This window comes from Myxocyprinus asiaticus, chromosome 20, assembly GCF_019703515.2.
Source record: "Myxocyprinus asiaticus isolate MX2 ecotype Aquarium Trade chromosome 20, UBuf_Myxa_2, whole genome shotgun sequence".
Classification (NCBI taxonomy): Eukaryota; Metazoa; Chordata; class Actinopteri; order Cypriniformes; family Catostomidae; genus Myxocyprinus; species Myxocyprinus asiaticus.
In genome coordinates this window covers 5,908,764-5,923,712 of record NC_059363.1, presented here as the reverse complement: position 1 = coordinate 5,923,712, position 14,949 = coordinate 5,908,764, and the positions used below count along the sequence as shown (strand labels likewise).

General features: G+C 37.3%; 1 protein-coding gene across 2 annotated transcripts in view; it reads right to left on the bottom strand.

Moving 5' to 3' along the window:
• The window catches only part of tyro3 (TYRO3 protein tyrosine kinase), a 29,952-nt gene extending 15,431 nt beyond the window's left edge, over window positions 1-14,521 (bottom strand). Inside the window, exons 1-7 of one of the 2 annotated variants that reach the window (XM_051646061.1) lie at window positions 14,409-14,464; window positions 14,186-14,254; window positions 11,241-11,424; window positions 6,202-6,302; window positions 5,773-5,943; window positions 934-1,020; window positions 608-723 (exon numbers count right to left, since the gene is read on the bottom strand). In XM_051646061.1, coding sequence (XP_051502021.1) covers window positions 608-723; window positions 934-1,020; window positions 5,773-5,943; window positions 6,202-6,302; window positions 11,241-11,424; window positions 14,186-14,243 — 717 coding nt within the window. In that variant the 5' untranslated portion in view covers window positions 14,244-14,254; window positions 14,409-14,464. Of the gene's footprint in view, window positions 1-607; window positions 724-933; window positions 1,021-5,772; window positions 5,944-6,201; window positions 6,303-11,240; window positions 11,425-14,185 lie in introns of both variants that reach the window. The other variant, XM_051646060.1, reaches the window with a different exon arrangement.
• Window positions 14,522-14,949: the final 428 nt, after the last annotated feature.

Sequence of the window (14,949 nt, the reverse complement as noted above, 5' to 3'; positions counted from 1 at the left end):
CTGCAGTCCTTAAATTGTTTACATGCAAAATGTTTTCTCAAGAGAGCAGAGAGAGGAGTTTGTTTTTACAGATGTCTTGCTCCTCTCCAGAGCCAATAAGCTAAAAAAATAAAGTTGTAAAATGTCTGTAACCCAAACCCTACACTGTATATACACTGGAATTTTCCATACAAAAAAGTAAATGGGGATGGCTGCTGTCAAGCTCCAAAAAGGACCATAAAAGTTCTATATATAAAAATTCTCAAATCAGATTTGAAAGCTGCGGTAGAGGGCAAGATTTATACAAGTGGTATGGATTACTTATATGGTGCTTTTATTGTCCTTCTTGGAGCACAACAGAAACCATCCCTATTCACTTTCATTGTATGAATAAAAAATGTGTAAAAATTCTGCCTAAACAGTCTGCCATGTGTTCACAGGAAGAAAAAAAATCATTCAGGTTTGGAATGACATGAGGGTGAGTAAATGATGACATAATTTTAATTTTCAGATTAACTATTCCTTTAAAAGCCAAGCACGAGACTGTAAGGCCATGGCAAAAACATGAAAACATGGACAGCAAAAGGGTTGTAATAATGTCAGACTATAAAATATAGGAATACTCCACCTGTATAGCGCAGGAAGAAAGGTGTGAGTGTCCATTGAAACCTGGACTCCAGGTTAGGGTTACATTATTATCAGACACCTGATGCACTTCAACATTCAGCGGCGAATCTGGTCGGACTGTACAAAACGTTGCATTAAAAAAAAAAAAACAAAATAAAAACATAATGATAACAAACTACTTTTATCATCTCTATGCAAGCCTGCTAGTCTTGTAAACTTAGGCCTTTTTGTGGTTGTATTTGTGTGGTTGACAGTTTAAAAACAACATTTGCACTTAAGATACATTTTCATTTAACTACAGCAATATAAAGCAGCCGTATGTCTCACCTTTAATGTGTACAGTGCCTGTGCGTGACACAGAGATGCCACGGGCGTTCTTGGCCTCACAGTAAAACTTTATACTGTCATTCACACCTGGTTGAGCAAATGAAAAAACATAAATCACAGTGGTCTGCACTTAACAGTCAACTTCAAACTTTTTAAGAGCTCACAAGAGAATAAATCAATTCAAAGGGTGAATCTTACTAAGCCTGTCAAGAAACATGTCCGGGTCATATTTCACCCCAAAATCAAAAGAAAAAAAAAAAGTTAGATATTGTATTTTGCATAAAGAAAAAGAAACCAATTTTGTACCATTACAAACGTATACATTGTGATGTGATTTTCATGACAATTAAGCTCATTTTCTCCAACAACTCTCATTACTTTAATGCAAAATATCTTATTCTTTTTACTTTAATGTGGGAAAAAAATGATTTATCATATATAAATGATATATGTACAGTGTTTATAAATAATAGTTGTATTGTTTGTATTGCCTTTCATTTATACTCACTTAAGATAAATGTGTTCAGACAGGATAATTCTCATTACAGTATTAATAGTGCTGTTCCATTCCAAAAATTTGGGAATATTTATATATATATATATATATATATATGTAATAATTCATAATATACAGTTGAAGTCAGAAGTTTACATACACCTTAGCCAAATACATTTAAACTCAGTTTTTCACAATTCCTGACATTTAATCGTAGAAAACATTCCCTGTCTTAGGTCAGTTAGGATCACTACTTTATTTTAAGAATGTGAAATGTCAGAATAATAGTAGAGAGAATTATTTATTTCAGCTTTTATTTCTTTCATCACATTCCCAGTGGGTCAGAAGTTTACATACAATTTGTTAGTATTTGGTAGCATTGCCTTTAAATTGTTTAACTTGGGTCAAACGTTTTGGGTAGTTTTCCACAAGCTTCTCACAATAAGTTGCTGGAATTTTGGCCCATTCCTCCAGACAGAACTGGTGTAACTGAGTCAGGTTTGTAGGCCTCCTTGCTCACACACACTTTTTTTAGTTCTACCCACAAATTTTCTATCCGATTGAGGTCAGGGCTTTGTGACTTTGTTGTCATTAAGCCATTTTGCCACAGCTTTGGAGGTATACTTGGGGTCATTTTCCATTTGGAAGACCCATTTGCTATCGAGCTTTAACTTCCTGGCTGATATCTTGAAATTTTGCTTCAATATATCCACATAATTTTCCTTCTTCATGATGCCATTTATTTTGTGAAGTGCACCAGTCCCTCCTGCAGCAAAGCACCCCCACAACATGATGCTGCCACCCCCATGCTTCACGGTTGGGATGGTGCTCTTCAGCTTGCAAGCCTCGCCCTTTTTCCTCCAAACATAACGATGGTCATTATGGCCAAACAGCTAACATTTTGTTTCATTAGACCAGAGGACATTTCTCCAAAAAGTAAGATCTTTGTCCCCATGTGCACTTGAAAACTGTAGTCTGGCTTTTTTATGGTGGTTTTGGAGCAGTGGCTTCTTCCTTGCTGAGCAGCCTTTCAGGTTATGTCAATATAGGACTCGTTTTACTGTGGATATAGATACTTGTCTACCTGTTTCCTCCAGCATCTTCACAGGTCCTTTGCTGTTGTTCTGGGATTGATTTGCACTTTTCGCACCAAACTACATTCATCTCTAGGAGACAGAATGCGTCTCCTTCCTGAGCGGTATGATGGCTGCATGTTCCCATGGTGTTTATACTTGCGTACTATTGTTTGTGCAGATGAATGTGGTACCTTCAGGCGTTTGGAAATTGCTCCTAAGGATGAACCAGACTTGTGGAGGTCCACAATTTTTTTCTGAGTTCTTGGCTGATTTCTTTTGATTTTCCCATTATGTCAAGCAAAGAGGCACTTAGTTTGAAGGTAGGCCTTAAAATACATCCACAGGTACACCTCCAATTCAGTACACCTCCTATCAGAAGATAATTGGCTAATTGTCTAAAGGTTTGACATCATTTTCTGGAATTTTGGAAGCTGCTTAAAGGCACAGTTAACTTAGTGTATGTAAATGTCTGATCCACTGGAATTGTGATATAGTCAATTAAAAGTGAAACAATCTGTCTGTAAACAATTGTTGGAAAAATGACTTGTGTCATGCACAAAGTAGATGTCCCAAACGACTTGCCAAATCTATAGTTTGCTAATATTAAATCTGTGGAGTGGTTAAAAAATGAGTTTTAATGACTTCAACCTAAGTGTATGTAAACTTATGACTTCAACTGTTTAATAATATATTTGATTTAATACAGGACTGGTTAAAGTTGGGCAATCCATTGGGCATCTACAGTAGTCAATCAGGAAACAGCAGTGTGTGGTTTTTAAAGAGACTATACTTTAAAATCTGTTTAAACCATCCTTGTCTCATGTCTCAACTTGCCACAGGAATAAGGCAATGACAGCTGTGATGTTTTGTTTCAAATAATGACAGAGCTACATATCTGATGGTTTAGTAAACTGTGCATAACAAACAACAATTCACCGGTTTCCAACACTGAATGAATCAAACTCTTAAAAAGTAATTTATGCCAAATGTGCCTGTGTCTGATAATATTATCCAAAGAACCATAGACTTACATAAGCTTAATGTCTCAATGGTTTCTCTACATCAGCTGCTAAAATGGAAAGTTTACTTTACTGCACTGTGCTCAATAGGCAGTATTGATTACTATAATGTATTCCCACTCAAGACCATAAGATTCAGGAAATCCAGTTACAAAATTTCAATGCAGGGTGTTGAACTGGCCTTGACCTTATCCAGTTACAGAAGGCTTTTACTCCACTAGGACATGATTAGAAATGTAAAAATACATTTCACTCACCCCCTTCATATCAAACGTACTTTCAATAAAGTTACAATAATGTTATAGCAGAGACTCTTTGTTCTTTCAAACCCCATTTAAGATAAAGGTTTAAATAAATAACAATGCTCCTTTATTAGTATGGTATATGTCAGCACAGATATTCTCAATGTCACCTTTGTGGCTAGAAAATATCTCGCACAGCCCGTTCAACATATTAGTATGTATTTACAGGTAAATACAAAAGCACTCCATTGACAAACCACATCATTTCACAGTTCACCTTCAAAGCCAAACACTGGAAAGTCACCCCACCCAATAAAAACAACCACTGTCTCAGTTCTACAATCTAGCTGCCCAATGTTTCATCTCAAAGAACATCTGAAAAAGGAAACGTACCAGTAGATGTTTCACATTATGTTTCAGAGTGTGATTCTTGAATACTTGGCTGGGTAAAAATATTGATTTTATTATGAATCGCGATCTTCATCTGAAAGCTCCATCAAGATCGATTCTTTTACTCTACCCTCTACAATGGGACAAAATTTTGTGTTATTCAACTAAAAATGTCTGTTATATGCCACTGGCCCTACATTTTCAGATTTCACTCATCAGTGATTGAGTAGTATAGTGGTGAAGAAAAGTTTAGTACCAAGATCCTTTTCACTGTGTGTTGATAGTAACAGTTTGATTTAACTCGTTTCATGTAATCTGTGTCCAAACAAGAGATCCATGCAATCAATTTGTCATTGAATAACGTCTCTCTTAATACCATTTCTGTTCTTTACAGTCAGTTGTTAATCAAAAACATCAAAAATAGAACATTTAATTTTACACATAGCAGAGATGTGGCAGGGAAGCTATTAGACTCCACTAGCTTTAATATGTGCCTAATGAGCGAGTTGTTCGCTGAACTGCTACTATTCTTAAAGATACAATATCGTTTTAGCACTTGTTCTACATACCAGTGCAAATACTTGTAAATAGAACAAATTATGCATGTAAATGTCCTACTTGACCCACCCCGAGTGGGATTTGAACTGGTGATCCCTTGCATAGGAGTCAGTTGTGCTAACAAGGAGGCTATAGAGACATGGCCCCTAGCCTTGGTCGCTAGTGCATCTCTTAATGCCAGGAGAGTGAGGTTTACACACTGCACAGCTATCAAGTTCCAGCTGACTACCTTTACACTTACCCCCCTAAACCTCACTCCTATCCGGGTCACCGCACCAATGTAACTGGTCTTGCTTGACCCGCTCCGAGCGGGATTCAAACCGGTGTCAGACAGCATTGGAGGCAGAGTAGGCTACAGCCTTTAGCATTAGTCGTAAGTGTGTCTCTTAAGTCCAGGAGAGTAAGGTTTACACACTGCACAGCGATCACGTACCAGCTGGCTACCATTACATAAACAAATATGTAACAAAAAATATATGCAATATAATATATCCAGTTTCAATATTTATTTTCATATTTATTGATGGAATATATACATTTTGTACATTTCTAATAAGCTCAAATGCGACCAAAATGATGAAAAACTAATGATCAAATAAAATTTGTACAATTAATATTTTCATAATGTACCAAGTTAACATCATTAGCTGAGAAACAATTTCTTCACACATAAGCCCAATGTTATAATGACATTATGACAGTATAACTGAAATATACCCAAATTAATGTACAGTGAATTGAATTCTGATTGGAATCGAGAGCTTGTGAATCGGAATCAATCAGGAAATCTCTATCAATACCCAACCCTAATGAGAAGACAAACCCTTTTAAGGAACCTTTAATTGTGAAGTGTGTAATTTTTGTAAAAACGCAGCTTTTAGACTGATTTAAGCTCAAGAAGCAAATTCCTGATACAGTCTTTGCCAGAGTTAAATAGTGACTGAGCCTAATACGTTCGATGAAATGTAAGCTTGGCAAACAGTTTTGGGAGTTCATGAATAGCACCAATCCTAACCGAGTGGACTGACTTGCTTCAAAAGGGCTTTGGTGTGTCTCACCTTTAACAACAAGAACTGAGGGTGATGACATGAAATCACCATTCTGTTCACCCCCCAGCCACCACAGCACCTCCACAGGGTCTGGAGGGCCCGATGCAGCACACGTCAGGTTAAAAGGCTCCCCTGCAAATGCTGCCACATCCTGGGGTTCCACCACAAAATGAGGCACACCTGAAAATATATTCAGTAAGATGCAACAAAAGTATATGAGACACAGATTCAGCTATTATAAACTGTAGGTACATAAACTTTATGACTTTATCTTGTTATTTTAACAAATGCAGCCATTACTGACACATTTATGATGTTCTGTGACCATCAGCAAGTGACAGATGAAACATTGTAGTACTATTGAACTGAAGGAACAAGATATGCTCTGAAGAATTCACTACTTGATGATAGTGGTTTCAGAAGTTGGAATTGACATACCTGCTACAGTTATCCAAGCAGGCTCAGAGGAGATGACTGTGCCTTGATGTTCTACCTCACACCAATACTTCCCAGCATCCTGCTGCTGTATGGATTTAACACTAAAGACAAAAAAACCCACTCAGAGCAGAAAGGCATAGTTCAACGGGGAAAAAAAATTATGACATACGTATATCTTTCTTTCTTCAGTGAAACACAAAAGAAGAATGTTTGTGCTGTTTTTTTTTTTTTTCCAAACAATGAATGCATACACAGACCAGGGGCAGTCAAACAGGTCCAAATAGACAATAAAGCACCATAAAGGCATCATAAAGTAATCCATACAACTTTTGTGCTACATTCCAAGTCCTCTAAAGCCATATGATACCATTGTGTGAGGAACAGTTGATTAAGTTGATGCTCACTTAAAATGTTCCCCTCTGCTGAAGCTCTCAGCTCTCATTTGCACTTGTGAATATTCAAACTTGGTGCATCATGATTGATTCTTGCATAGCTTGTAAACAATGACACTTAGTGTCATGCATGTCAAACTTGGTGCGAATCTTGATGCGCCAAGTTTGAATATGCACAAACACAGATGAGTTTTGAGAGCCTTTTTGAAGCTTGAAAGCCCCTGGTCACTGTATGCTTTTGTTGTTTTGTATGAAAAAGAACATCATGAACATTCTTCAAAACATCTCATTTTGCATTCCACAGAAGAAAGAAAGTCATGTGTGTTTGGAATGACTTTAGGGTGAGTACTAAAGTGACAGATTTTATAAAACAAAAACGAGTTCATGGAAATGTAGCAACATGTCTAAACTTTGTATCTTGATCATGGAATAATTTCACGTATGCTTAGAAGTCTCAAAGTTTTACAACCAAAGTAGAGCCAGTAAGTCTAAGAGTGCTTAGAATTGAGGTTTATGTAGACAAAGGTCAGTTGCGCAAACAACTGAACTGCATGAATTGCATTCACATAAAAGAAAGGCATGAGCATGATGCATATATTTGTTTTGAGACAGCTATGACTGCCACCAAGGGAAAGTGTTGAAAACATGTATAGATTATGCTGGCAGCATGGTATTCAACATGAAAACATGACGTCTATCATTCTGTAGGCCAGTCTATTAGCCTCTTTAGCCTAATCTTACAGCAGACAAAACTTTCAAAAGCGAATTTTCACTCAAACTTTTTTTTTGTTTGAATTTTTAGTTCAAGACAAGACTAAATCAGCATCTGAAAAACAGGCAACTGGACTGCGTCAGCCGCTCATGATTTGCTTGTTGGTATTGTATTGTACTAAAAGTACTGCAAAAAGTGTTGTAGCGACATCTTGCCACAGTGATGGCATCAGATGGTAATAACAAGGTACTTTGATATACGTATGTCATGGTACTAAATGATTACCATATATATTTAACCATGGTATTTACATGGTACTCCAAGGTATTTCAAAGAATACTATGGTATTACCAAGATACATGTCCAAAAAGCACAGTATTGCCATGGTTCGTGCCTAAAAACATGGCATTAACATAGAACCCGTCCAAAAAACATGGCATTACCATAGGTCATGCCCATAATTATTATCATGATACCATGTACAAAAAGCCATGATACAACCACCTTTTGTATTAATCTGCCAACAGTCAAATCAGATGTGGCTTATTGTACGTACATACACAGAAAGTCCCCAGAAAATTCAATGTGATTTGTCTGCAAAACCTTTTCATCTCTTTAGTATTGTTATGGTGTGCAACACAAGGGTTTTGAACTTTTGGGCCCTATTATAAGAGTGCTAGTACTAAGCGCAACCCTGTGCTTTAAGTCATAAGCGCAAAGTCGATGGGCATTGCCATGAAGTTCTGTTTTTCTCGTGCAAGCATGCACTGACCGTATGTGTCCAATGGCGCGTGGTGAGCGAAGCTGAGCGGGCGTTTTCAATTCATTCCAATAGGAGTGGAGCACCAAGCTCGCGAGGTTGATTCTTATTGGAATGATTTCAAAATGCTCGCTCAGCTTCGCTCACCTGGCGTCAGTGGACACGTACCGTAAGTCTAGGCGCAAGTGGGTTTGGCGAAGTTTCGCACACAAAGCGCTAATGGGCTGGGTCAAGTGCAATTTAATTCTGAGGTTCTCCTCCGGTTATTGCATCATTGCATTCTATTATATAGTCCATTCCCTCAAGCACCAGCGAATGCAATGAATTTGAAGAATACAAATATGGACTTACATTCTTTTGTGCATTAACTGCATCCCTGTTGAATGTCAGACATATTTCTATGACAGTGACACGCTCCTTTAATATGCATGGAAAATGTGATTCTCGTCAGGATTTGGATGTAGGCTCCATAAATTATAGAGAATGTAAGTATTATAAATCATTTTCATCTACTGACACACAAATCATGGCTAGTATTAACAGTGATTGTATCGCCATACACTTCACATCTACCGGTCGATTTTGAAAAATGTAATTCATTTATTAAAAAAATATTTCTAAAATCAAATTACACTTCAAACGAAATTAAAATATAATCGAAATAATGAAGTGGTAAAAAAAAAAAAAAAAAATCATACCAATTCCAAAGATTTTACCCTTTCCAACTTCTTCCACCCCTTTTGCAGTGACATAAAAATCACTCTATGACAACAGGTGGAAAAATAACAATGCAAATTATATCATAAATACAACTGTAAATATAAACATAAACATAATAATAATAATAATAATAATAATAATTGAAAAATAAACCATGACATACAAATAGTTTAACACAAATCTCATACATTTTTGTTTCAAAAAACGGCTACAACAGTGATTGTTAGGGACTTATTTTATGTTCCACTATATTTGCTGAGTTTGGACATGAACTTTATTACAACCTGCTGGTGGGATCTCCAAACTGCGCTGAAAATAGAAATGGTTCTGAAACATCTTAGCGCAATGACCTATTTCTCAGGAAAATAACAAACTGCACTTTGCGTTACTTCATTAACATACAATACACCCACAGTTTGTGCGCATTCACCCATAGATAGTGCAAACACTCCCACCCATGCCCATTTTCGCTTTCCGCTGGCACAAAAATTGCACTTAGAATTAGCAGATGAGCGCTTAGAATTGGATGAGACATAGCGCATGGTCGTTGCGCATAGTGCTGTGCTTTGCGCACTCACAAAAACAAAGCTCTTGGTCTAAACTGGACAAGTAGAGTAAATTCTTATGAAATGTATTTTGATTTTGCTGTTTTGCAGTTAGTTTTAAAACATGGCTGAACTATTCTGATGAAGAAAAAACATCTGAGATGGGTATATTCATGAATCTCTGCACTATGAGCTTTCAGTGCTGTTATTTACATGCTCAGCTCAGAGAAATAGCTGCTTAAATCTGATTAACCAACTCCAAAAGCCTTCTCCAGTAACACTTTATTTTGATGGTCCCAAATAGATATTTAACTGACTATAAGTGACTTATCAACTGCCTTGCTATAGCTAGTAAACAGTGTTTCAACAAACATTCAGTAGACTTTCAATAGCCTGTATAACAGCAGTAAAATAACAGTTTAACGACTGACTTGCTATAGCTAGTAAACGGTGTTTCAACAAAATTCAATAGACTTTCAGTAGCCTGTATTTTCTTTATTAATGACCTTTTAATGAACTGATGTTCTCAACAATAATGTAAGTAGGTTAATAGAGATCTATATACAGGCTACTGAAAGTCTACTGAATGTTTGTTTAAACACTGTTTACTAGCTATAGCAAGCCAGTTGATAAGTCACTTATAGTCAGTTAAATATCTATTTGGGACCATCAAAATAAAGTGTTACCCCTTTTCTTCTCCTATTACTTTACCTGTATATATCTGAGTGGGATATATAGGGATTGAAATACATTCCTTGATTAAAATAATCCAATAACGTCTGTTCGTTAATTAATACATGGCCACCAAACACTAGAATTTCTCCAAGAAACACTCAAAACTCTTTCATACTGTGCTTGAGAATCAGCTTATACAAGGTCAAATCTAACATTGTATATCTCTGAGGGTCAGAGGCTGGCAACAGTAACAAATAAATGTCTCAGACTTGCTGAGAAAAAAAAAAGTCCTTGACTCCTTGATAAATTGTATTCATCTCTCCAGGTGTCTCAAAATAAATGACTGTGTGAACATGACCACAAGATCTTGGAGTTACTATGGTACATAATAAAATAAGAGCAAACAGCAGTTCTGATGTTATGTATAAAAAGAAAACTACAGATACTGAGCCACGATCTTATGACAATCGGATGGACTCGCTTTTTCAGGCAAAAAGTGTAAAAGACAATGGCTACTAACTGAATAACACATAGAAATACCTACTGTGCTTTAGAAATAGTTTGTGAAACAGTACGCATTATGCAACAATAAACATTTCAAACATTTGTTTACCACATTCTGGTCACATGACCTCATTACATTGTGTATTTAATTATGTGCGTGGCATCCAGAATTATTATTTTTTTTATTTTTTTGAAAAGTTTCATTAACTGTTGGAAGTACAATTAAATACTGAATCGATATGGAGATACAAGTAAAAAATTATGGTTGGTATCGCTTTTGGCTCATTTGTTGACACTAAACGAGAGGTCAGGGTGAAATAGAATGTGCATTTCACTGTGCAATACAGTATGTCATGTTGTGTGCTCTTTTTAGCACGTTAACAAATGCAGGCCATTCGGTTATTCGACGCATACAAAACAAATTTGTATTCTGTGCACAGTCTACACAAGATCTATTTTTTAAGAAGTCAGTGTGGTATAGTAACAGTATACTGTACACTATTCCAAACTTAGTTAATCATTTCACAATGTGAAATCTGATGTTTGACATCAATCAGATGGCAACATTCTCTTCAACGTATCCCTTGTATTTATTTCCAACACCGTCTGGTGTTTCAGTTCTCACCTGGAACCAGTTTCGACCAGTTACATTTCAGTTCTCAACACTGAAAATGTCAATACTGAACAACAGGAAGCTCCAACAGGAAACTTGAGCTCCATCAGACTCCTACCTGTGGTAGGTCTCCCAGTGATGTGTATCTATTGTAATGTACATCTGATCAGTGCTGTAGAGCTTCTCTCCATCCTTCATCCAGACGATCTCTGGTTCACTCAAGCCCTCAAAGGCACAACCCAGACGGGCCATGTTACCCTGAGTTACCGTGAGGTTGGAAGGGCTTTTGGTGAACCTTAACCCTGCAGGACACACAGTTTTAGATGTTTTTCATTCAAATTTACAACCCAAGTAATATTCAAGACATCAACAAATATACAAGTAATTTTGTCTAGAGATTGACCAATATGTTTTTTTTCAATGGCCGATACCGATATTTAAAACCAGTGTAGCTGATGTCTGACATAATGCAGAAATATACAAGGATGAGCCAAAACATTATGACCACTCACAGGTGAAGCGAATAACGTTGATCATCTCCTAACAAGGGCACATGTCAAGGTCTGGGTAGATTAGATGGTAAGCGAAAAATAATTTTTCGTAGTCAACGTGTTGAATGCAGGAGAAATGGGCAGGAGTACAGACCTGAGCGACTTTGACAAGGGCCAAATTGTTAGGGCCAGAACACTGGGTCAGAACATCTCTGAAACAGCAAGGCTTGTGGGATGCTCCCAGTCAGCAGTGATGAGTACCTACCGACAGTGGTCCGAGGAGGGACAAACCGGTGACAGGGTATTGGGCGCCCAAGGCTCATCAATGCGTGAAGGCAACGAATGCTATCCCATTTGGTCCGAACTGACAGAAGTTCTACTGTGGCACAAGTCATAGAAAATTTTAATGGTGGTTACAGGAGGAATGTGTCACAACACAAAGTGCATCGCAACCTGCTGTGTATGGGGCTGCGTTGCCGCAGACTGCTCAGAGTGCCCATGATGACCCCTGTACACCTTTGAAACTGCCTTCAATGGGCATCGGAACTGGACCTTTGAACAGTGGAAGGTCACCTGGTCCGATGAGTCCCATTTTCTTTTAAATCACGTGGACAGTCGAGTACGTGTGCGCCGTTTACCTGGGGTAGTGATTGCACCAGGATGCATTATGGGAAGACGACAAGCCGGTGGAGGGAGTGTGACACTGGGCCATGTTCTGCTGGGAAACCTTGGGTCTGGCCATTCATGTGGATGTCAATTTGACACGTTCCACCAACCTAAACATCGTTGCAGACCAGGTACACCCCTTCATGGCAATGGTATTCCCTGATGGAAATGGCCTCTTTCAGCAGGATCTTGCGACATGCCACACTGCAAAAATTGTTCGGGAATGGTTTGAGGAACATGATGAAGAGTTCAAGGTTTTGCCCTGGCTTCCAAATTACCCAGACCTCAATCCGATTGAGTATCTGTGGGATGTGCTGGACCAACAAGCCTGATCCACAGCGGCTCCACCTCGCAACTTTCAGGACTTGAAGGATCTGCTGCTAATGTCTTGGTGTCAGACACCACAGGACACCTTCAGGGGTCTTGTAGAGTCCATGCCTCGGCGACACGCAGAAGACCAGCAGCATATTAGGCAGGTGGTCATAATGTTTTGGCTCATCAGTGTACATAAACTAATGCAATTTTAGTGACATAATGAGATTTACATAAAAAAGAACACTTATTTTACACAGAATTTACTCAATTATTCACCTGAAAATAAAATATCAGCCAATTAATTGGCCAGGCCAATATATCATTCCAATCACTAAATTATTTTCTATTATTTATTTATTTTTAATCAAATTCCAATAAAGAAACACATATATTCAGATCAAACATTTTGCTGGTGTTGTGTGCATGCCTCTAAATGTCAAGTGAATAAAAAAAAAGACAGAAAAACAACTGCACAAGACATGTGCAATATGTAAACTACGCTCAAAATTTGGTAAGAAATTTCACATTTGCTTCAAAGGGCTTTTGTGCCCTATTCTGAGACATCTATTGTGCTCGGTCCATTTCTGGCATCAAAGTCAACGTGCACAGCAGACGTCATGCAGGCTGCAGATGGGTGAAAGATCTCTTCTGTGACAACACATCACAGCTGGCTACTGCAATGCCACAACACAGGCCGAAACATCCACATCAATGTTCACATTCTTTTCCCAGGAAAGGGCTACATGAGAAAACTGCAGTGCCCTGTTACTGATACAGTTTAACTACAACACTAACTGACTAACTGCAATCAATAAATTATCAATCTATCAATGAAAAACAAATGACACTGAGTAAATCAGCAGTAAAGGGAAAAGAAAGGGTCTGAATGCCTGTGTTTGTTTTAGTTAACCATTTTAATGACAATCTAAAGGTTTCATACAACTAACGAAAAGTACTGAAGTACAAATACATTTCTTGGTAATGTACAATAGCAATAGCATTGTTTTTCTGACATGTACCACGGTTGTACCATGGTATTCTTTGAAGTACCTTGAAATGCTATGTAAACACCATGGAAAATAAATGTAGTAACCATTTAATACCATGTTATTCAAATGGGACTCCAAAGTGCCTCAGAGAATGTAAAAAAATAAAAAAATTAAATTAAAAAACATGGTAAAAAACATGGTATTACCATGTTTTAATACATTTGATCTATTTTATCAAAGTACTGTACATAGTGCTTTTTGTAAGGGAAAGTCTCCTAAAATGTAACTAAACACAAAACGATGTTTAAAATGTAAGTATACATTTAAATGTACTTTATTTAACCACAACCAGTCATAAAACTGACCATTTAATAACTTGCATAGACATGACACTTGATTATAAAGCAGAAACTCAAAATACAACTCTCGACCTTACATTAAGATAATTACGACCTTTTGAAACGACAGTTTTTGTTATAAAACAAGCATATTAGAACTTTCTGCAATATTAATAATAATCGTCCCTGGAATGTTAGAGTTGATGTTTTTAATAAAACTGTGTGTACACGTACCAAACTGCGATTATCTGGCAACAAACTTACCGTGAATTCCCTCATTGTAGTGCATTAAACCGAGCAGGATCCAAAGAGAAATCCCCATTATAACATCTTCTGTGAAAGAGATGAGTTGTCTCATTCGCCTTAGATGAATAAACTCAATCACAACTTTGAACCAAAGTGATTAATGAACTGACTAGGTGCTCGTACATCCCATTACACGACACTAATTAATTCACTTTACATCAGATTGAATTTAAAATCGTACTCTTGCATTTAATTCATCCTGTTTTCCGAAGTTTAACTGATAAAAGTAACATGATGATCAGTGTTCTGGAATATCGTCAAAGAGTTCGTGAGAGGACGATGGTCATCGCTCCAGTCGACTCGGTCGATTAAGAGAAAAACACGTTAGGAAACAAACGAAGAGCCGTAAATCAGAGCCCCCTTTAGACCATGTGGCGAAATTACACTTCACACAGACAATCATACCGAACGGTTGACTGCTCACTCAACATAACCCAAAATGTTATATAGAAAATATTTGAGAACACTTTGTTTTTTTATGATGCAATTAAATAACTTTACAGTGAACGAAAATGAGTGTTTATAACTTGCTTTCAAATAAAAACCCAAAAGCATTATTAAAGATCTGAGCTGAAAATTGGTGCCCAGTCTGTCTGTCTGTCTGTCTGTCTGTCTGTCTATCTATCTATCTATCTATCTATCTATCTATCTATCTATCTATCTGTCTGTCTGTCTGTCTGTCTGTCTGTCTGTCTGCTTATTTATCTGTCTGTCTATCTATC